This window comes from Apium graveolens, chromosome 1 (genome assembly GCF_009905375.1).
Source record: "Apium graveolens cultivar Ventura chromosome 1, ASM990537v1, whole genome shotgun sequence".
In the NCBI taxonomy this organism is placed as follows: Eukaryota; Viridiplantae; Streptophyta; class Magnoliopsida; order Apiales; family Apiaceae; genus Apium; species Apium graveolens.
In genome coordinates, this window is record NC_133647.1 from 114765865 (window position 1) to 114788732 (window position 22868).

The 22868-nt window shown below is 33.8% G+C and overlaps 1 protein-coding gene and 1 pseudogene across 3 annotated transcripts; one reads left to right on the forward strand and one right to left on the reverse strand.

Annotated features, from left to right (window-relative positions):
• Positions 1–5907: 5907 nt before the first annotated feature.
• Positions 5908–12715, forward strand: LOC141666074 (uncharacterized). 3 transcript variants are annotated; one of them, XM_074472067.1, is made up of 5 exons: positions 5908–7896; positions 8416–10358; positions 10851–10921; positions 11007–11119; positions 12161–12715. In XM_074472067.1, exon 1 carries the CDS (start codon positions 6033–6035, stop codon positions 7329–7331), a length of 1299 nt encoding a protein of 432 aa, XP_074328168.1. In that variant the 5' UTR covers positions 5908–6032; the 3' UTR covers positions 7332–7896; positions 8416–10358; positions 10851–10921; positions 11007–11119; positions 12161–12715. The 3 variants fall into 3 exon arrangements, with proteins under 3 accessions (XP_074328168.1, XP_074328159.1, XP_074328164.1); XM_074472058.1 differs by having other exon boundaries at positions 11007–11102; XM_074472063.1 differs by having other exon boundaries at positions 11007–11102; positions 12164–12715.
• A 4067-nt stretch (positions 12716–16782) lies between these two features.
• LOC141703418 (L-type lectin-domain containing receptor kinase IX.1-like) lies at positions 16783–22744 on the reverse strand (annotated as a pseudogene).
• Positions 22745–22868: the final 124 nt, after the last annotated feature.

A 22868-nucleotide genomic window follows, 5' to 3' on the forward strand; every position in this document is an offset into this window, starting at 1 on the left:
GATGGTTTTTGAGGTTAATCTATTGATTATGCTTAGAATTTATGATAGGCTCTTAATGATTAAAGGCATGAAAAGAAAAAAATTGGAGTAAAAATTGGAATTCATTGCTAATTGTGGTTAGGCGTCAAATGGCTAGTAGCCGGCTCATATTTTTATGCGAGTAGTCTAGGGTTGAGCAAGATTGAGCGAAACGCACTTGCTCAGAAATTTGAAAAAAAATAGAAAAAAATGGAAAAAAAAGAGACAAAAAAAGAGAAAAAAATAAAGAATTAATGCATAATTGATCATGAGTGGGCTCTTTGGTATTCGAGTTATTAAGTTCTTAGGGGACTTTGTGCCTAGTGACCTAAGGCTTTTATAGTCTGGGATCCGCTAACCTAACGCTCGCTAAATGGATGACATTGCATAAGTCTTTTGTGGACCTCACTCATTGCACGGTCAAATAAATATTTGTTGTTGTATAAATAAAAGCATGATTCCGTAATAAGCTCCAGTAATCGTGAAATGTTCAAGTCATTTTGTGCCTATAATTTATTCTTCGTATAATCATGTGATTGCCTTGAGGATAGTCGAGTTATGATAATTGATCTAGTTTCGAAGCATATCTGTTAAGCATCCGCACACACCACGTTTCCGTTTGTATGTTAGTTTGCATGATTTGATTGATCTTTATTCGCCTAATTGCATTTGTTGAGATGTCATGAGTTGGTTGGTTCAGTCATTGTATGGGGGATCGCTGCATTTCATATAGATTGCATTCATGCATATTTTTGTTTTGTTTTTGAGTCTGTGACGCTTGAGGACAATCATCGATTTAAGTTTGGGGGTCTGATAAGTGGTATTTTATACCACTTAGAACGTCTTATAATGGCTTGAATTGATGTCTTGAAATCAAGTATTTTGTGTATTTGATGCGTTTTCTAGTGTTTGTGCATTTCAGGGTATAACTTGCGTTTCAGGGGGGATTTCATCAAGAATAAGCCTAGGGGAGTGCTTGGCATTGTAAGTGGGAAGTTAGGAGTAGAACGCAGCAGAAAACAGGAGCAAATTAATAATTTTTCCAGTGAGGTGTTGGGCGCCCGCTCAGCCTGGCTGGGCGGCCGCTCAGGAAGCTGGGCATCGGCTCAGGATTGCTGGGCGGCCGCTCAGGGTCGTGAATTAAAATCCTGATTTTTAGAGTTCTATTTCCGCTGGACTTCCGACTTCTGAGATAGTTGGGACTTGTGGGGCTTCTATATAAGTAGTTTTCAGAGACGTTTCACGGTGTGTCATGGTATCAATCAAGGAGCAAGGAGAGAAGGAAGAAGACCGTTTTAGCTCATCACAACGAAGAAGAGGAACCATAGTTTCTTGTGATTCTTTTAATCATTGTATCAGTAGATGCTAGTTTTCTTTACTTTGAAACTTATTACTCTTGTGACGTACTCTGGTTTTATATAAGTAGTTTTATTAGTTTATCTTGTGTGTTATTATTATATTTTCATATGAACCCATGGTGACGATGAGTTCTATCATGGGCTAATCGTGATCATGGGGTCGTAACGGATTTACTATGGAATTCTTTAGTTAGCTGTTTAATACCTTAGTGTGTGATGATTGTATGATATCTAGTATAGGTTGTGCTTATTCGTCTTATGTGCGTCACGAACATATAAGATAGGGTGTTAATCTCTTATGAAGCGACAGTGGATCTTGAGGTTTAGAACTTACCATGCTAGCATAGGTTCATGTATGTGTATGCATGATTAGTGGGTAACTCTAACCGTTTTACTTGCCCTGTGTAATCATAAGGAATAACTTGTGCTTAAATCATTATGTTATCGAATTCTGTAGACATATAGGGTCTTAATATAATTGATGCCTATTCAACTTCTATCTTAATTGTGGATGTTTGGTAGAATGGTATTAGTACAACGAAAGTTGTCTTTTATCAGTTTCGTGTTGTTCGATTAATATCATCACTGTTACATGCTAAAGGTAATAACAATAGCTATTAAAGGAAGTAGTAATGAAGTTATGATCTCATGTGTGTTTAACATTGTTAATTCAAGTGTCAATTAAGTGTTTAATTCTCGTAGTTAATTATAGTTAATAATTAGTTAATCAAATCTACGTGCTATTGTCTTGACATTGAGAAGTAATCATACATTGGTGAGTAAGTGTTAATTGAGCATAATTAGTCTGAGTCTCTGTGGGAACGAACTAGAAATTATTCTATATTACTTGCGAACACGTATAATTGCGTGAATTATTAGCGCGTGTTTTGCGACTAACAATACATCATTGCTAACCAAGTAATAGTAATTGAATCGGTGATCGATTAAACCTTTCCTGAATAATGTACAATGTAATATAATTCCTTTAAATAAATATTATAGATTAAACTAGAGGCATGTAATGTGTCATCCTCATCATAGTTTAATCCAAGTTTTCTTGATCAATGAGTAGACTATCATATCAAATCAATATTTGAGCGTGTCCACGGATTTCATAGTCTAGCTCACACAAGAGGCCAATAATATCACTCCTAAAATCGGAGGGTTAAATCCCATCTAGATCATTCATATTTCTCATACGATTCAAAATATACCCAATGTCCACTTTTATCATTACCCGATCAAGGATAACTTTTAATGAAATCAATGTATATTAATTCTCGTATAGAAATATAATGACTTCAGGTCTAAGAACCACTATATCATTATCACTGTGAGAATTACTTATGACACAACAGACATGTAGAATCTCACATCGGGTCTGTCCAGCACCATGTACATATACATCAGCCTATGTTTTTTTATTTTAGTATCACTATACCTAGGATCAATGAGATGTGATCATCAGTCAACAAACACACTAGTCTTAATGCATTATTATTGTCCCTTAATAATAATACTCGACTAGGGACTTTTAGAAATATTGATACTATTCTCATAATCTCATTTCTAAGTCACGTACTTAGAGATATAGAATTGCATATCATATTCCAAGAACATTTATTAATCTAACATTTATATCGCAGTAAATTAAGAATTAATAAATTATAAAGGGAATAATTGATAGAACATAAACATTAATAATCTAAATGTCCTAAACTAAAACATCATAGTATTGTCTATAGGGCACAAATACTAACAAATATAATATATAAGATAAAATAAAAATAAACATTTTTTCAATATTCAAAAGTCATTTCTATATAGATGCAAGTTCGCTCGAGATAATATTTCGATATATATACAGGCTCGTGCTTCGCACGGGCATTTACGCTAGTATTTATTATCATTCGAAATATTCTGCTAAGTTTTCTACAACATCTTTCATTAAGATTTATAAAATTAAATTATTATCGTAATATTCTCCTATAACTTCTCTTTTATTTTTAAATCAATTTACTATCATGATATTGTCATAATTATCTTTTTTTAATATCATTTATCCTCTTTCTCCTAATATAAAATTATTATATTATATTTTTCAATTTTTTTTGCTTAATTTCTAGCCAATGAAATACAAAAAAGACAAGTATCTATAACTATGTTTACTCAATATTTTTTTAAATTATAATATTTTAATATTTTTTTAAATCATAATATTTTACTGATGTGAAGGAGAAGATGAGGACGGTGAGGTAGCGCGTCATTTCAATTTATTATTGTAGTTTTCTCAAAATTTTATATTATTAAATAGAAAAAAAAAATTATATTGATTATTAACTAATAAATAATATAATTTTATGATATTAGATTTGTGAATAATGAGAGAGCGACTTTTTGGAGTAAACATGTTTAACGAGAGAACAAATTTTTAAACTTCTTAGATTTATTATCCATAAATTCATAATGATTAAGATTTGATAAAACATACAAAAAAACGGAACATTATTTTAGAAGGCCGCTATAAAGCGCAGCTTAGTAAACTAATTTTATGTATAACTCATATTTTTTTTACATAAAATAAATAAAATTTGGATATAATTATTTTTAAATTATGAATTTTAAATTATATTCATATTTAAAAATATATATTTTAAAAATAAAATTAATAAAAAAATCCAAAAATTAAAATGAGTGGTTATTACTGACATTTTTTAAATTATAATAACAAAGGATGCAAGTTGCCTATTATAATTTATAAGTCTGACCTGACTTATGAGGTTGCCTATTATAATAAATCTGACCTGACCTATGAGGTGGCCAAAAAGGGAAAAAGGCCTCAAATATTATTTTTTTTAAATTTAAATGGTCCTCAATGACATTTTTCGAAAAACTATCTCTAATTGTCACTCCAACTCAGTTTCGATTCACATTTTTGTTAAATATAAAAACTCATTCTCGTTTCATATTTTCAACATTTTTTTTTTAATTTCTTACATAACTTCAAGTCATGCTTGGAGACCCTAAACAACACTTGATATTACGTTTTTAATAATAAAACATAAATTAAAAATACATTTTCAATTATTGTTAATTAATATTTTATATTTTTTATTGGCTTTCAAAAACTATAAAATTTTAAATTAATTTTTTAAAATTCAAACGTGGGCCCTAATTCAACAATTTTTAATATTTTAGAATTTAATAATCCCCTTTTGTATTTAATAATTGTCGGTTTACCTTGGTTCACGTGGTTTGTAGGCTATTGAGTGAGCTCGTAGGGTATACCCAGTGCGCACCCGAAGGGTAGCGGCTGCGGGTTACCTACGATAAAAAAATTAAATAAAAAATACGTCTAATTTAATAATTTTTAATATTTTAAGATTCAACAATCCCCTTTTGGGTTTTAGAAATATTAAAAATAAATTATTAAAAGATAAAAGCCTAAACCATAGTAACTAAAATCTAATTATTCATTGTTTTTAATATTTTAGAGTTAATCAATTTTTAATTTGAGTTTTAAATATATTAAAATAAATATAAATCTAAATAAAATATGATACAAAATACCCGTTAGAATAAAGTTTTGAACTTGAAAATATAATATTATCCGACATTTTGAAAATAAAAAATAAAACGCAAACCAACATGCCTAAAACTAAAAAACAGTTTTGAAACTGAGTTCTGTCTCTCCTAAACTGAGTTTTGAAATTGGATTTTCAGTATTTTTAAAAAAAATGAAAACGAAATATGTAACTCCGTTTTTTGGTTAAATAGAAAAACGGAAAGGTGCATTCAATTTTGAATTGACATTTATAGTCATATTTTCCAAGACCATCGTTATCCCTTACGCTGTGCTCCCAAGTTTTTTATGAAAGAAGAGAACGGAAGAGAAGAGAAAGGAAAAGAAGAGAAACAAAAAATTTATTTAAGATGTTCCCAAGTTATTTCTTGTAAATGAGAGAAAATTTTAAAAACATTGATTTGGAGGGAAATATATTGAAAAGGATGTGAGAGTTTCTTCCCAAATCATCCCATTTTTGGGGAAGAAACTTTTGGGTGGAAAATTTTGAAAATTTTCTCTCTCAATCTTTTCTCTTCTCTCCTTAAAAAACACGACTGTGATGGAAAATAAAAAAATTTCTTTTCCGTTCTTTTCTTTTCTCTCCTGATTTGAACTCCTCGGGAGCACAGCTTTAAACAGTGACATTTAGGGCGTAAGTCCCGATATCTTTCATCTCTGAACAGCCGAGATTCAGTTAGGTTGTGTTCCCGAATCTAGGGTTGAAAAGAAAAGAATAGAAAATAACCAATTTTCCTTTCTCTCCTAATCTTTCCAAAAGTGAGAAGAAGATTTTGGAGACAAAAATAAAGAAAATTTCTTCCCAAATCTGTAACTTTCTTTTCCTTTCTTTCATAAAAGTTGTTCGGGAACAAGCTGAAGAAATATATTTTTTACATTTCTTTTCTTTTATCTCCAAAAAAAGTTTCTGGAATACAGAGTTAAAGCGCATTACAACATAGTAGGAGGAGTTGAGGAGTTGAAGAAAGTTGAGAACGGTGTGGTGTGATAGAGAGCGATTCAGGTTTACAGCATAGGAGGGGTTGAGGAGGTATTGAGAACGGTGTCGGAAAGTGATAGAAAGCGATAAAAAGATGCTGAAGAAGAGGGCCTTCACTTGTTCGATTTGTAGAGCCAGTTGTCCATTATTAAAATATTCCATCACTCCTTTAGCAAACGATTTTACTTCACATTCTCACTTATCAACTAATCCTAATTCTATTCCCTCTAAACCCAAATCTCATTTTCCTAATCCACCTCATGCCAAACTTCCACATTTACTCCTCGAGAAATCAAAGGTTGGTTTCGACAAGCTCGATGATGCTCTTTTTTTGTTTGATCAAATGCTCCACTTGAAACCTCTGCCTAATGTTATTAATTTTAATCAGCTATTAGCTGCCCTCGTCAAAATGAAACAATATGCCGTAGCCGTCTCCATGTTTAGGATTATCTGCGTTCAAAACATTCCTGTTGATATTTTTACCCTTAACACTACTATCAATTGTTTTTGTCATTTGAATCGTCTTGATTATGCCTTCTCTTTGTTGGCTGCAATCATCAAGCGCGGTTTTCTTTCTGATGTGGTTACTTATACTACTCTCATTAGGGGCCTTATTTCCCAGGATAACCCCATGGAGGCTCAGCTTTTGTTTACCAACCTCATCAGATTTCAAGTTATTCAACCCAATGTTGTCACCTATACCACTATTATTGACGGTCTCTGCAAGAGAGGTCATCCTTCTGTGGCTGTTAAGTTGTTCAAGTATATGGACAAGAAAGGTTGCAAGCCTAATACAGTAACTTATACCACAATCATTGACTGTTTATGTAAATTTAGATTAGTCGATCAAGCATTGGCTCTCCTCCGTCAAATGACTCAGAAAAGTATAATGCCAAATGTTAGAACTTATAACTCGTTAATCAAAGGCATGTGCGACTTTAATAGATGGCAGGATGTCAATGGATTGTTAAGAGAGATGGATACTAGCAACATCAGTCATGATGTGCATACATTTAATATATTGGTTGATGCATATGGCAAAGAAGGAATGATTGAAGATGCAGAATATGTGATTGAGTTGATGATCCAAAGAGGCCACTGTCCTAATGTAGTCACTTACAATTCACTCATGGATGGATACTGCTTGCGGGGAGAAGTTGATGAAGCATTAACAGTGCTCCAAACCATGAAGACAAGGAGATTAGAGCCCGACACTTTTAGCTATAATATCCTGATCAATGGTTATTGCAAAAAGTTGAAAGTGGACAGAGCAATAGATCTTTTTCAACAATTGCCCAGTGAAGGTTTGACACCGACTATTGAGACTTACAGTACTATATTGCAAGGGTTTTTTCGCACAGGTAGACATGTGGAAGCACGGAGGTTTTTTTAGGAGAAGATGTTAAGCCAAGGTCTTAACATAAATAAAGTGACTTGCGATATTATGTTGCATGGTCTTTGCCAGAACGGTTACATTGCTGAAGCACTATTGTTTTTTCAAATAATGGAAAGTCGTGGGTTAATTCCTGAGACATACGTATACACTATTCTGATTGATGGATTAAGCAAAAACGGACATCTTGAAGCTGCCAGAAGTCTTTTTAACAACCTTCCCTTAAAAGGTTTGCGACCTAATGTCAGGACATACACAGTCATGATCCAAGCAGTCATGCAAGGTTATTCGATGAAGCGAAAGAACTATTTGTGAGTATGGAAGCTAATGATTGCTTTCCTAATGATGTCACATACAACACACTTATCTGCGGTTGTTTTCATAATAAGAAGTACAACGAAGCAGGCGTACTCATTCATGAAATGCGTGCTCGTGGCTTCTCATCAGACGCATCTACCGCTTCCATGTTCATGGACTTACTTGAATCAAAAGAACAGGAACCTGCCCTTCTTAGTTTGCGTAAAGAGTTCTTGCCATAGTTTCAACAAAGAGAGATAATGCCAAGGTACATTATATTTCTAATTTTTTAAGATTTTTAAAAGAATTGTAGAGTCAGTCGTCCATTATTGAAACATTCGGTCACTCCTTTTGCCACTGATTTTACTTCACATTCTCACTTGTCAACTAATCGTGATCCTATTCCCTCTAAACCCAAACCCCATTTTCCTTATTCATCTAATCCGGCTCATGTGAAACTTCGACATTTACTCCTCGAGAAATCCATGGTTGGTTTTGATAAGCTCGATGATGCTCTTTTTCTATTTGATAAAATGCTCCACTTGAAATCTCTTCCTAATTGTTATTGACTTTAATCAGCTATTAGCTGCCCTGGTCAAAATGAAACAATATGGCGTAGGATTCTCCGTGTTTAGGGATATCTGGGTTAAAAACATTCCTGTTGATATTTTTACCTTTAATACTGCCATCAATTGTTTTTGTCATTTCAATCGTGTCGATCATGCCTTTTCTTTGTTGGCTGCAATCATTAAGCACATTTTTCTTCCTGATGTGGTTACTTATACAGGATATTAGTAGCATCTGTCATGATGTGCATACTTTTAGTATATTGGTTGATGCATATGGAAAAGAAGGAATGCTTAAAGATGCAGAATATTTGAAAGAGTTGATGATTCAAAGAGGCCACCATCCTAATGTAATCACTTATAGTGCACTCATGGATATATATGCTTACAGGAACAAGTTGATGAAGCATCAGCAGTACTTGAAACCATGACGAGGAATGGGATAATGCCTGATAGTCGTAGCTATCATATATTGATTAGTGGATTTTGTAAGAAGTTGAAAGTGGACAGGGCAATAGATCTCTTTGAACGAATGCCCCTTTAATGTTTGACACCAACTACTGAGACTTATAGTACAATATTGCAAGGTCTTATTCATACGGGCAGACATCTGGAAGCACGTAAATTTTTGAAGGAGAAGATGATGCTGAACAAAGGTCTCAAACTAAATGACGTTACATGTATTATCATATTTCATGGTCTTTGCCAGAACCATTATGTTGTTGAAGCACCGTCCTTTTTCCACATGATGGAATCCGTTGGCTTTATACATGATATACGCATTTACAGTATTTTCCTTGACGGATTAAGCAAGGATGGATAATTTGAGAGGGCAAGATCTCTTTTTCACAACCTTCCTTCTAAAAGTTTGCGGCCTAATGTCATGACATACACAATGATGTTCCAAGGGTTTTGCCAAGAGGGGCTAATGGATGAAGCGAATGGACTGTTTGTGGAAATGGAAATTAATGATTGCCTGCCAGGTGATATTACCTACAACACACTTATCCGCGGTTGCTTTCACTGTAAGACGTACAGTGAAGCAGGTCCCTCATTGATAAGATGCGTGCTCTACTTTAAAGCAGATGCATCTACCACCTCCATGTTACTGGACTTGCTTGGATCGAAAGAACAGAATCCTGCTATTGTTGCATTGCGTAAGAAGTACTTTACATAGTTACTGGGTTGGCCATTCTTTGGTTCAAGTCCAAGAAGAAGCGGGAAGCACTTGAGAACAAAGAAAACGATGTTTCGATGCTTTCTTATGGATATAAATATGAAACTGGACCAAAGAAGTATTCGTACAAAACATTTTCGGAGGCAACAAAGAACTTTGCCAAATCAGAGAAGGTCGGACAAGGGAGTTTTGAAAGTGTTTATAAAGGTTTCTCGAGTCATTTGGACTCTTATGTTGCTGTCAAAAGGATATCAAAGGGATCTAAAGAAGGAATAAAAGAGTACGCATCAGAAATAAAGATTATTAGTCGATTAAGACACAGGAATATCACGAATAAAAGGAACTTTTACTTGTCTACGATTTTATGCCAAATGGTAGTTTGGATTCTCATCTTTACAAGGACAATATGTTCTTAACATGGAAATTGAGGTATAACATTGCTTGTGGACTGGCATCAGCATTGCTTTATGTACATGAGGAATGGGAACAATGTGTTTTGCTTAGGGATATTAAAACAAGTAACATAATGCTTGGATTTAAATTTTAATGCTAAACTTGGGGATTTCGGCTTAGCTAGACTTGTGGACCATGGAAAGGAGATAAAAACAACTCTTCTAGCTGGGACAACGGGATACATGGCACCAGAGTATGTCATGACAAGCAAACCAGCAAAAGAACAAATATTTATAGCTTTGGGATTGTTGCTTTTAAAAATAGCCTCAGGAAGAACATGCTTGATGACTGTCGGGCTGTGGTGCACTCACCTCTGATCAGGAGCTTCGTTCTTCAGTAAAACAGGCAATTCAAGCGTTGAGTTGCTCCACTTCCCTCGCTTCCATCTAAAATGACTAGGTTAACTCATCCAAGTTCTCCAACAAGTACATGCTCGAATTCTTGTACTAGATCATCAAGTGTTGCTGTTTGATATGTCATGATGGAAATCTGCAAGACTGCAAAGAACAACTTATCATCATAAGCATCTGCAAGGTCATCCCTCCTCATGGAAAAAATGTTACTTGGTTCGTTTAATTTTGATTAGATTTTTGTTATATGGAATTTAACAATTTGGTTCTCTTCTAGATTTGTTCTTGTTGGATAGTTCACTCTTCTGACTATATCTAAATATTTCAACTGTACTATTGTACTGTACTTTTACTACCCAATAAAACATAATCATACTAAATTCAATTGTTGCATTTCCCAACAATGTATAATCTCCCGGAATCACATTTTAAACCTTAACGCCAATCACTATTGTCATGTAAATTTATCCACGCTTTTGAAGAAAAGTAGTGGTACATGCACAAAATTATTCACAAAAAAGTTACAAATTGACATAGCAAATGAGGTGGAATACTTTAATTGGTGCTACTTATGTAAATAAGGGGGCCCATTTCAATTAAAAATTACCACATGTTATTTTCTACTCTGTCGGTTCTTGTTTATTTAAAAATTTATAAATATGTGTTGTCTTAACAGCACATTCATTGTGGTTGTTCGGGCAGCTGCCTCTTTTACTCTCTCGATCCTCACATACGTTTGTTTTAAAGGTAATGTCAACTGGGGAACAGATTGGATTTAGCTCAATGCTTCAACCAAACTCTACTGATTTTTATATATCTAATGATTTTCCAGGCAATTCAAGTTTATTGCTCGCTACAAGAAAAAAGGAGGAATACCGGATTTCAGAATTCTATTTCTGTTTAAAGTAGCTCACATTTTAAAGAAGAGGTGAAGTTTTCTCTGTTGTAAGTTGTAACTGATTGCTTTTCAATACCCTCTTACGAGTTTTCCTTGCTACAGACTTTTCAATAACAAACAGTTAGGGTCCATTTGTTAACAAGGAAATGAACCAGCTTGAACTGGATGACTCGTTGTTTCATGGTTAAGATCATTTGTCAACACTCTTTTTAATCTGGACGACATAAAAAGTAGCTGGACGAGTCCCTTCAAAATATTTAGGTTGTGTCGTTCAGAAACTAGTTGGTACCCTCTAACATTAGCACACAATTTCTTTAAAAAGTAATTCCTCCACGTAACTTATTCATATTTTATATAATTATATTTTATTATAATTAAAAATTTTAGAAATGTCTTCTGTAAACAAAAATACTCCTAATATCAATTCACAAATAAATATTATCAATTTTGCATAAAAATATTATTAGTATCTGCAAAGAGAAGGTTCGTTATATTAGCTGAATTAAATTTTATTTTTGAACAATGAAGTAAATTAGAATCATAAAAAATAGCAAAAAAAAAATGAAATCATAAAAGAATAATTATAATAAATTGAAAATAAATAAGGCTTTGAAGCCGGTAACTTGGATTTTTATTTTGAATTTTATAAATACATGCATATAGATTAAATACAATCTTTTTTTCTTATAATCGAATTAGTATAGCTATATACTTTTAAGTACGTACTAGGTGAGTAAGGGAATTTTTAATGTGAATGTAGGGGTAATTTTTGTAATTATATGATTAAAAAATTAGAGTTTTACCGTTAAATATACACCGTGTACTCATATAATTCTCCTAAATACATTTTTCTCGTAATAAATATTAATCAACTTGAAATTTTACCATTCAGATAATTTTACATTTTGTTTACCAAATGACGTCGTTCATTGTTCATTAGTATTCAGATTTTGTATTTGTTCAGAATTTGACTGGTTCAGAAAATGATGTTCAGATTTAACAAATGAGCCCTTAGTGTGTAGCTAACTCTGTGTACTTGCAGTAAAATTTGAATTTGCTAACAGAATTATATATTTCATGTTAATCAGCAGAGTCTGTGGGATATTCTTTCAAGTTGATTAAACAGCTCAGAATGCATTGCTTTCATAAATTCAGTTTTTCACATTTTTAAGCAAGCATTGGCCCTCGACTTAACTGCTGTGGATCAGCATTTAGGTAAGCCTGAGCAGTAGAAGCAGGTACACTTGGTGCAGGTCCGAGGAGAGGCTGTAGGGTACAAGTAAGGTGGCACATCAAGAGTTGGATATTGTGAATAGTATTGATAAAGGCTTGACCAATCATGAGCTGGGGAATCAGAGTAGGCCATAAGTAGCAGTTTGTTGCTGCTGTGGTCCGAGAGAATTTTGCAATTGTTGATGCGTTTGTTGTTGTTTCGGCCACCTGAGTTGTTTTGGGCTCCATCGTTGTTGGCTGATGGTGGAGATTAGTGACTAGTGAGTGATACCTAAAAATCTTACACCTGGATTGTGGCGTCCTCCAAACCCGGGTCAGAAGTTTGGGGTTCACACACACATCTTATTTATAACCTGCTTATAACAATAATAAAGATAATAATAATATGCAGTGACCCTACTTACCAACCACCACGGACCGCAACAGGTTAAAGTTTGCATACAAGCCAAACACACTATTATATTACAAAACGTTCAAATCCCAAATATTCCAACTCAAAACTGAGTACTAAACATTAGTACAAACTTTTACAGACTTAAATTATCCCAAAAGAAACCTACTAATTCAGCTCAATCAACCTGAACCCCTAGCTCTCGCACTGAACTGGGGATCCTCGGTACCAACCGGTTCTTTCTTAACTGGAAAAGAACAGAAACAATATCGCACAAATGAGCTAACTAGATCGGCAAGTCACAATGACAAAACTGAGAATAATGATCATCAGGTGAACATGGTTATGATATCAAGTGAACAATGGATTATGATATAGAATTGGATATTATATTTTCATGTTAAAAACCAAGGTTAGGCTGCTGATCAGTCACGCACTAACCCCGAGCAAAGCACGCAGCACTGCTCTAACTACTGGATCCAAGGCACACATTGGCCTAACTTGACCATTATATGGTCTGACCACGAATCTGGTCCATAATTTTATAAAAACAATCCAATTCTACCATAATAACAGAATAAGCAATAATAAACAATAAACAGAATCATTAACAACATTGGACGTTTAATAATGAAATGGTTTTTATCTGCATAAGGATCAAAAGAGCATTTTCAAAGTTTGGATGCTAGGTAATGAAAGAATTGGATAACAATGAATCAATGTTTCAGGGTTCAAGGATTTGGTCTTTCAAGCATAAGATACAATGGTTTGAATGTGTAAGCAATCTGGTTCAGTGTTTGATATTTAGTTTGTATATATTTGTGGAGTAGTAACGTATATTTGAGGTTCATATTTGGGTATACAACAATTGATGGTCTAAAAAGAATCAGGTTTACGGCTCAAGATCAATAACTGGAATCAAAGTTTAGGGTTTAGTGCTTCCAAGCACTTGCAATATAAAACAGGAATATCAATCACAACAATATCTCGAGAAAGTTCAGAACACTTGTCTGGTATTAGCTTACTACACTGCACTCGCTTCCAATCATAATCGTCTTACTCCTCAACTACCTGTTTCCCTTTCCTACGTCTTGCCTCTTCTGCTCACATATCATAAGCATCTATCAATATTCAACTCATATGATTCTATTCAACACATACTCCTATTTACCCTTCGTTTTACCCAAATCCGATTATCGGATTGAAAGTTACGCAATAAACCAGTAAACATCGAATATACAGACCGACAGTCAACCAACAAGTCACATATAACACATAACACGTCACATAATCAATGATATATCATTTATAAATAAGTCTCGGGTCATAAACAGGCTTTCAGGTATTTAAAATGATTTTTAAAATATTTTTCTGAATTAAAACGGGTCGTTGGATCAATTTCGGCAAAAATAAATAGGGTTTGGTTGGCCAATTCTAGCTTCAAAATAATTTTATAATAATTATCTAGCCTTGGAAATAATTTAGATTAATATTTTAAAGTTTGAAATTATTTTTCGGAATTTTTAAATCATTATTAAATAATTAAATCTAATTAAATAATTAATTAAAATCAATTAATAATTAATTAAATTAATTAATCAATTAATTTTCGAATTAATTGACCAATTAATCAATTAAAAATTAACTGAAATTAATTAACTAATTAATTCAGATTTATTTTTGAATTAAAAATAATTTTCGGAATTAAAATAATAATTTTTGAAATTTTCAGAAATTAAAAACGAATTTTTATAATAAAAATAAATAGGAAATATGATTTTTAAATAATTTGTAAACAGGAATCCTAAATTTGCAAACTCTGGAAACTTCAGGGATCAAACTGCATCGTCCCCAAAAGTTCAGGTACCAAACTGTAATTTTCTAGGGGGGTCGCCGGAAAACACCCTGTCTCGCCGGAGAACACGATCCAGGGATGCTCAGGCCACCACCACCTCCAGATCACATCTACACAACACCAGGAACACAACCATGCAATCAATTCATCTTAACAATCCCTGAGTTGGCCGGAAAATGGCCGGGAAGTTCGCCGGTTTCCGGCGAACTCGACGTAACTTTAAAATCACAACTACCTTCTCTACAGACCTCGTTGATTCATGAAACTTGTACGGCTGGATTGCAAATTTTACAGAGAACACAACCCACTATACCACAACATCAATCTATTCCAAAATAAGAAACCCTCAAATTTCAATTAAGAATATTCATACGGGTTATAAACCCTAATTTTAAAATTCGAAAATAAAACTCAAATTTGAACATGTTATTGAACTCCAAATTAGACGTATAATATATCAAAATCATCAGGAAAACAAGCTCTACAACATGCAATCATCAAATCATACAAACAATCATCCGAACAGAAATTCATATTTTTAATAAAATTAATTCGAAAATAAATAAAAATATAGAAAAATACCCTTGATTTCTGCACTAAAACGAAGCTCAGAATCTGTAAGAACACTTCAAAACCTTTGGATTGAGTACTCAAGCTTTGAAAATAGAAATCGGTAACGCGTTCGTTTTACGGTTTAATTCTTAGAACAGTTTATGTAATTAGGGTTTTTCTCTGGAAAAATTTATAATTACTATCTGCAAATGATTTTGATACGAAATAAAATACGGGAAAAGACTATTTATAATTACGGAAAATTAGTATCCCGTTGGATCATTCCAGATATAAAACGGTACGTTTATTTATAAAAACTGATCCAAACTGTATCGGTTTTCGGGATAATTATCCAAACCAGTACAATTTGTACTACGGTCTTGGTCTCAGCGCCTGGTTACACGTACTACAAGGTGATAATTGAGATAGTTTAATAAAAAGCTCTCGTTTATCGAAAATACGGGTTTTATTGATTTACCGAAACGAATATAGTATCGAAAATGTTGCGCCGGGACCCGCGCAGAACAAACCGTACGCCAGATCGAAAAAGTCGAAACATGGAATATGCTCGGAATATTACAATTAGGTTAGGAAGGAGTTCTCGGAAGAGTTTCGGGTTCCAAAAACGTAACAACGGATAACGTCGGTTGGTTCCCGTTTTTATAAAATAGATTTTAAATACTCAGAAAAAGATTTTATAAATTTCATATGATCCTTATAAATCCATAAATCAACTTAAAAATAATTAGGAAGATATGAGAATTATCTATATTTTATTTTAGACATATAAAAATTAAAATACTCAATTAATATTATTTTTAAATATCCAAACACAGATAACACTTAACAATTAATTCACATAATGGATACTGAACACATATATTAATCATTTATTAACAACATAATTACACGATATATCCCGGATATTACATGGATCACTCCCAGTTGTGCCTTCTGATTTTAACTCTTGAGGTTTATAAATACTAATTTTGATGAAAATACTATAAATTTGCTTCTTTTTTTTTAAATAAAAAGTATAGTTAAAAACATGTTAAAATATTAATAATTAAAACAAGGATGCAGCGCACTAATATAAGCTAATAATATCAAAACACAAATTGATTCGAGGAGTGTTGAGGATCTTTTCCTGACTTACAAGGCATCACATTTCCTGACTTACAAGGCATCACATGTACAGAGAAATGCAAAACGATTACAAAAAGTATGGTGATGAATCATGAGTTCATGCCTTTGTTGTGACAAAAGATTATCGAAAATTGCTAAAAACGTCTCAAATTAAGCGGGGATAAGTATACTGAATTTCAGTTGATATATAAAGAAACAAGTCAACCTGATGACACATTATCTTGCAACTAAAGATTGTTTTAATCTAATGAAGGGGCTGCAAATTAAGTTTCTTATGTTTTAAGCTTGGACAAGAAAAAAAACTCCAGTCTAGCAGATATCTTCATGGTCTGTGGTTAATCAGAGTAAATTTCAAGGGGAATAAATGCATTTGGTTTACTTTCAAAAAACAGTAGAGATTTCATTTGAATTGTGAATGTAATTTCTTCAAAAACTAATATACTTTTCAACAAACACCACCCATATATTGTTCTGAATGACCTGAGTTGCTGTAGAACCTTGTGCTCCTGACAGTTACGAGCTTCATTTCAAGGTCATACGGATAGGTTCCTCGCTAAAATGGACAAATAGGAGATTGGAAGGGGGCCATCTTGTTGCTGCAATTTGTTGCTGTTATATTGGTTCTCGTGGAGTTTGTTGATTTTCTGAACTTCTGAATTGTTTAGGCCCCCATTCTTTTCATCAGTTGATGGCGCAGATGATGTGGTGATGGCCTTCAAACTTTCATTTACATCTTTCTCTGTCATCTCTCTTGCCTTTAGCTCTTCAGATTTAGACTTCTGTTTTCTCCCCTGAAGATGTGACTTCAACGTCACCTCGCTCTGTACCGTCACCTCACATATATCACAACCAAACCTGTAATTTACTCCGCCATCAGATGATGTTCTCTTGGGATCTGTATTAGCACTGGTAATTTTGTTGTTTGGTCCACCATGAGACGATGCTTTCTTTGAAGCTTCATTAGCTTGATATGACTTTGTTGCAGTACTCAAGAAGTTATTATTCTTTGCTTCTTTCACTATTGCTTTCAACTCCATGCACTTAGACTTGTGTTTCTTGCTTTGAACATGTGAGTTCCATGTTGCCTCGCTCTGAGCTTTTACCTGACATATTGTGCAGTACCTCGCTCTGTTTGGTCCACCAACAGTTACTACTTTCTCGGTTGTCTGCTTTCCTGCTTTTAATTCCTCGCATCGGGTCCTGTGTTTCCTTCCTAGAAGATGTGAATTCAGTGTTGCCTTGCTAGTAGTAGTTACTAAACACACCGCACAAGTCCACTCCCTCTGTACATTATCTTCCAGAGGTGATGGTAATGTCATATTATTAACTTCGACATTAGCATTCAGCTTCGCTGTAGTCTGAGAGAAAAGATTTGGCAAGGAAGGGAGAAGTTAGCGCAAAGTGGAAGAAGCTGATGAAGAAAGGCAACCAAAAATCAAACTACTATAGAGAGATAAAACTAGCTGCAGCATTAAAATGTATACATCATCCAAGAAATTTGGTTCTTTCATTTGGGTGATGCACATATTTGTTCAGGTCTTAGTTCTATATACAATTAAGTTACATAGTACTCCTTGTTCATTGAGCACATTACTCATGTAAATGTCATGTCAAGAATTTAGTTCTTGACCAGAAACTAAAAATATGAAGTTACTAAAGCAATTGCAACAGGTAATAATGTATTTCCACAATCAATCCTAATGGAATCCAAATCCAATTAGTGACACTAACGAACGTCACAAAGGATCCAACAAGGAATACCATCTACAACTCAACCCGTTAATGTTAATTGAAAATGCCTCGAATCTATCTAGCAATCATTAGTGACCTTATACTTCGAAATGGATAGACCGGTAAAATTATAAGAAAACTGACCTTGTTTTCTGGCGCTGGTGCACTTTCAATCAGACTTTCCACTTGTTTGATATCAGCTTCAGCAAATGTTGGCTCTATATTTTTTGGCTGTTTTAAACGCGGAAAAACATGATAAGGAAATGAGAGAGATGTTATTCCTATGAAAGAGCATAATCAAACATTGTATATGTATGCAATGACCTGATTGAAATACTTGTGTTATTAGAATACAAGTAAAGAATTCTAACACATGAGCAGAATATTTCTTTAGAAACCGAAATTAGATATTACCTTGAGAGAGATAAGTTTCTCCAAAGCTAGAAAGGGTTCTCCCTCGATAGAGAGATTCTGATTCTTATTTAACAGATCGAGAACAACTTGAAGTAGCTGTGCAGATATGCATGGACTAACAAGAGTATCGTAGGCAATAATGGCACCGTCGAAGCAGGGTATTACTAACCAAAAGATAGCTAATAGCTTTGCATAAGACCACACTGGAAGCCTGACACAAATAGATACGACAAGAAGAATATTAAGCACAAATAGGAAAAGGTAAGCCTAAGTCCTGAGTTTATATTAAGCACCCAAATTTCAATATAGTTAAGACTGAAAAATATGAGTAACTTCAAGTATTCACATTTGATTCTTTATTTCATTTGTAATAATGTAGGTATGAAAACAATAAGATTTCAAAAGATAACAACATATTACCACTGGAGAAGTCCACTGAAAGTATGCTCAAAAAGACAAATCAAAGAAAATAGAATCCAATAGTTAACCATTTTCCTCATGTGATAATTAGAATTTGTCTCTATTGCCTGTATTGAAGCACATCTGTCAAACACCACATCAAGTCAAATTAGATAAGCAAGGGTAAATATAGTTCTATATGACTATAACATCTTTGACATGATTTGAACTCTTGACTTCCCGTAAAGGAAGCGAGGGTTACCGCAAGACCAAGAGGCCTTCGCATAAGAGAATTGTTTAAAATACTCTAATACCAATGTACCATGTCTATCAATATTAAGGAAGTCCTGAAAATACTTACAGAGGATAGCCCAGAGCAAGGGAAGGCCTGCAAGTTTTAATCAACAAGAAACCCAAAAATCAACATAAAACTATGATATGCATGCACTTGCATGTTCAAGTACAAACATACTAAAAACTGATAATATTTAAATAAATTAAATAAAAGAAAATGTAAACGACATTGAAAAATTATTACCAGGCAAGAAGTTTGATGCATTTCAACACAAAATAGAATAACCCAAACAGTCCCATATCTGTAGTTTAATCTCTATACTTTGTGAAATATGGTATAACTTCATAAATAGAACACTCAGGCTTAAGAAAGTAAAACACCTACCGTAGTTTTTTTTATAGGGATTACTAGTAGTTTAATTGTTAACTCTTGCAATAAATACAAGTGGCTCTTTCAACTTTCGAATTGCCTCTTTGTTTTCTACCAGTGTCTATATGTATACTGATGTAGTCTTGGTAATTGTACACATGTGAACAAAAGTTTCAATCATTTTTCTAATTTGCAAAGCTCTAGTTAAAACTAATACTGATGTAGTAATTTTAGTTACATACAATTTACTGCTCTTTTGTCCCGTTTTAACAGTCAGCTTTGCAAATTTTAAATAAAAAAGTGCATAATCTTTTTTATGGGGTTTACTCGTCAATTTCTTTTTATGAATTAAAATATAAATTGTATGTTTTTTTATTTATAAATTTTTTATAATTCCAACTAGCTTTACTCCAATAAGTAAGTGTATATATACACATACAAAAGTTATAAAATATTGCATATTTCCAAATTATATGCAAGAATATTTATGAGGAAGATTAATTTAGTTAATATTGAAATTATAAAATTTGTATGAGTTAAAGAATATAACAAAAGTTTTGGTAAATTTTTATTTTGCAAAATGAGGTATTAAAATGGGACGGAGGAGTATCATATTGACAACACGATTTTTTCATATAGAATATACAAAATTGGATTTAGTTAATTATAATTGCAAAATATATTAAGGATTTTTTTGGTATACATACACATGCCTCATTAATGAGATGTTCACAAAATATTGATGGGAAACTCATTAATAATTATCGACCCTACACAAAAAATCTCAGCCAATACAAATTTTACCACTCAATCACACTTGCCTTAATCATCTTAAACCGAAAAAAATATGATTACTGAAATTTCACTTCTTTGGGTCAAGTTATATCGGAAGAAAGAAGTAATGACCTAAAAATAATCTAATCTAAGAGACAAACAAGTGATTGATTTACTTGTTAACGAAACATGGATATTGAAAGTAAAATAAAGCAAAACAACCATGTTCTTTTTTACACAAATTCAGGTTCAACCAATTGTATATTTTCTATTTTCTTGAAAAAGAGTGAGCTAGAATGACAAATTAAAGAATGACTTGACATTCCTCGTTGCTTACCACGCCTGATGACCCTGTATGAGAGTTAAAGCATGTACTTGGTGGAACTGTTAAATGATTAAGCTTAGGCATGGTAGATGCAAGACTAGGAAGTGGAGCTTCGAAATTCAGTACTTGAATCGCTTGCCTTATTGTAGGTCGGAGTTGGTAATCAGGGTGAGCACACCATAGCCCGACAATCATTAAAAGGGTGGAAAGCAAGTACAAGGTAAGTAAAATAGTTTCACTTTCATTTCTAATCGTGCTCCCGAGTTCCTAAAAGAAACGAAAGTAAATGGTCATGAATGTACATTTTACATACTTTACCTTCAAAAATTTCATCCCATTTTTGGGATGAAAGTACTTTACCTCCCTATCACTTACTTCCTTCCCTAATTAAAACTCGGGAGCAAGGCCTAAGCCTTCCGGTTGTTTCTCATCAAACTCCATAGAGGGTTTATGATCAGCAGCTTCAACAATCTTTCCTTGTCCATAAAGCGACCATACAAACTCAACCAGTACTACCTTTGGATTAACTGGTCTTCTTCCCGAGGCTATTTCTAAAGCAACAATTCCAAAGCTATAAACATCTGTTTCTTTACTGGCTTTGCTTGTCATGACATACTCTGGTGCCATGTATCCCATTGTTCCGGCTACAACTGTTGTTCTCATTTCTTTTCCATGGTCCACAAGTCTAGCTAACCCAAAATCCCCAAGTTTGACTTTGAAACTAGAATCCAACATGACATTACTTGTTTTAATGTCCCGATGCAAGACACATTGTTCCCATTCCTCGTGTAGATAGAGCAAAGATGATGCCAATCCCCGTACAATGTTATACCTTAACATCCATGTCAAGAATATGTTGTCCTTGAATATATGAGAATCTAAGCTACCATTAGGCATGAACTCGTAAACAAGTAGAAGTTCCTTTTCTTCGTGACACCAACCGATCAGCTTAACTAAATTCCTGTGTCTTAATTGACTGATAATCTTTACTTCTGATGCATACTCCTTTATTCCTTGTTTGGATCCCTTTGATATCCTTTTGACAGCAACATAAGAGTCTAAATGACTCAAGAAGCCTTTATAAACACCTCCAAAACCCCCTTGTCCGACCTTTTCTGATTCTGCAAAGTTCTTTGTTGCAGTAGACAAAGTTTCATATGAATACTTCTTTGGTCCAGCTTTATTTTCAAATTCATAATTAACCAACGAAACATCCTTTCCTTCTTCTTTAACTGCTTTTCCTTCCCTTTTGAACCTGAACAAAAGAAAGCTCATCCCTATGACCAAAATGCAAGCCGAGCCACCTACAACAAGCCCTACTACTAACTTTTTACTGTTTTTCTTTCCTGGCCTTAATGGCTTAGTGTTCAGCGGATTGATATGAATGCTTGAGGTAAAATTCCACGAATGAATTGTATGTATTTCCCAAAAGCGGTGTCCTGTTGCACCTGAGAAACCAAAACTAACATTTTCGGGTAAGTATAAGCTCAAATCAACTTCATGCCAGAGACATTTTATGGAAGTTTTATTCTTAGAAAAAGATGTGAAGAAAACAGTCAAGTTCTTGGCAGTGGAGTTGTAACTGATCCACGCTTCATTGATTTGTCCATCTAGAATACGACTTCCCCATCGCTTTGTTTTAACAGAGGCCATTGAGTTGATATTAATACCAACATGATCAAATGTCGGGTCCCAATAATTTTTGTACGTATCAAACTCCACTGCTACAAACTGATTCAACGACGAGTTAAGTACATTGTCACCACTTACAAGACCAAGGCCAGCGCCTTCCTGAACACTAGGCATGGCAAAACCAACCGGCACAATGAAAATTGTAATCCCATCGGAGAGATTAGCCCGACCTTGTGAATTGATTTTAAATGAAAAATAGGTTGAGAAATCTGCAACACTCCCGTTGTTCGAGAGCTGCATCGTGTCAATATATGTGACTCGACCAGCACTATTATTCATACGTTCATCATTATGGTTTAGAGTTAACTGGATTACGGGATCAGAAGGTGCAGCATCGCCATCATAAATTATCCCCTTGGTGTGTTGGATTGAATGTAGTGTAGTTAAAAGAAATTTGAGCATCACATGAGAAGATAGAGAAATGCAAAATGAAGATGAAGGAAATACGGTGCTGAATCTTGAGTTCGTGAAGATCAAAGATATTGCGAAGCATCATGTTTATTTTAGCCGGATGATCATACTTGCATGTTTTTCATTTTATATATTTGTAGTATCAAAAAACAGTCAACCATGTGCAGAATCTTCGAAACACGAACTTGTACAAAGCACAAGAAAGTCAA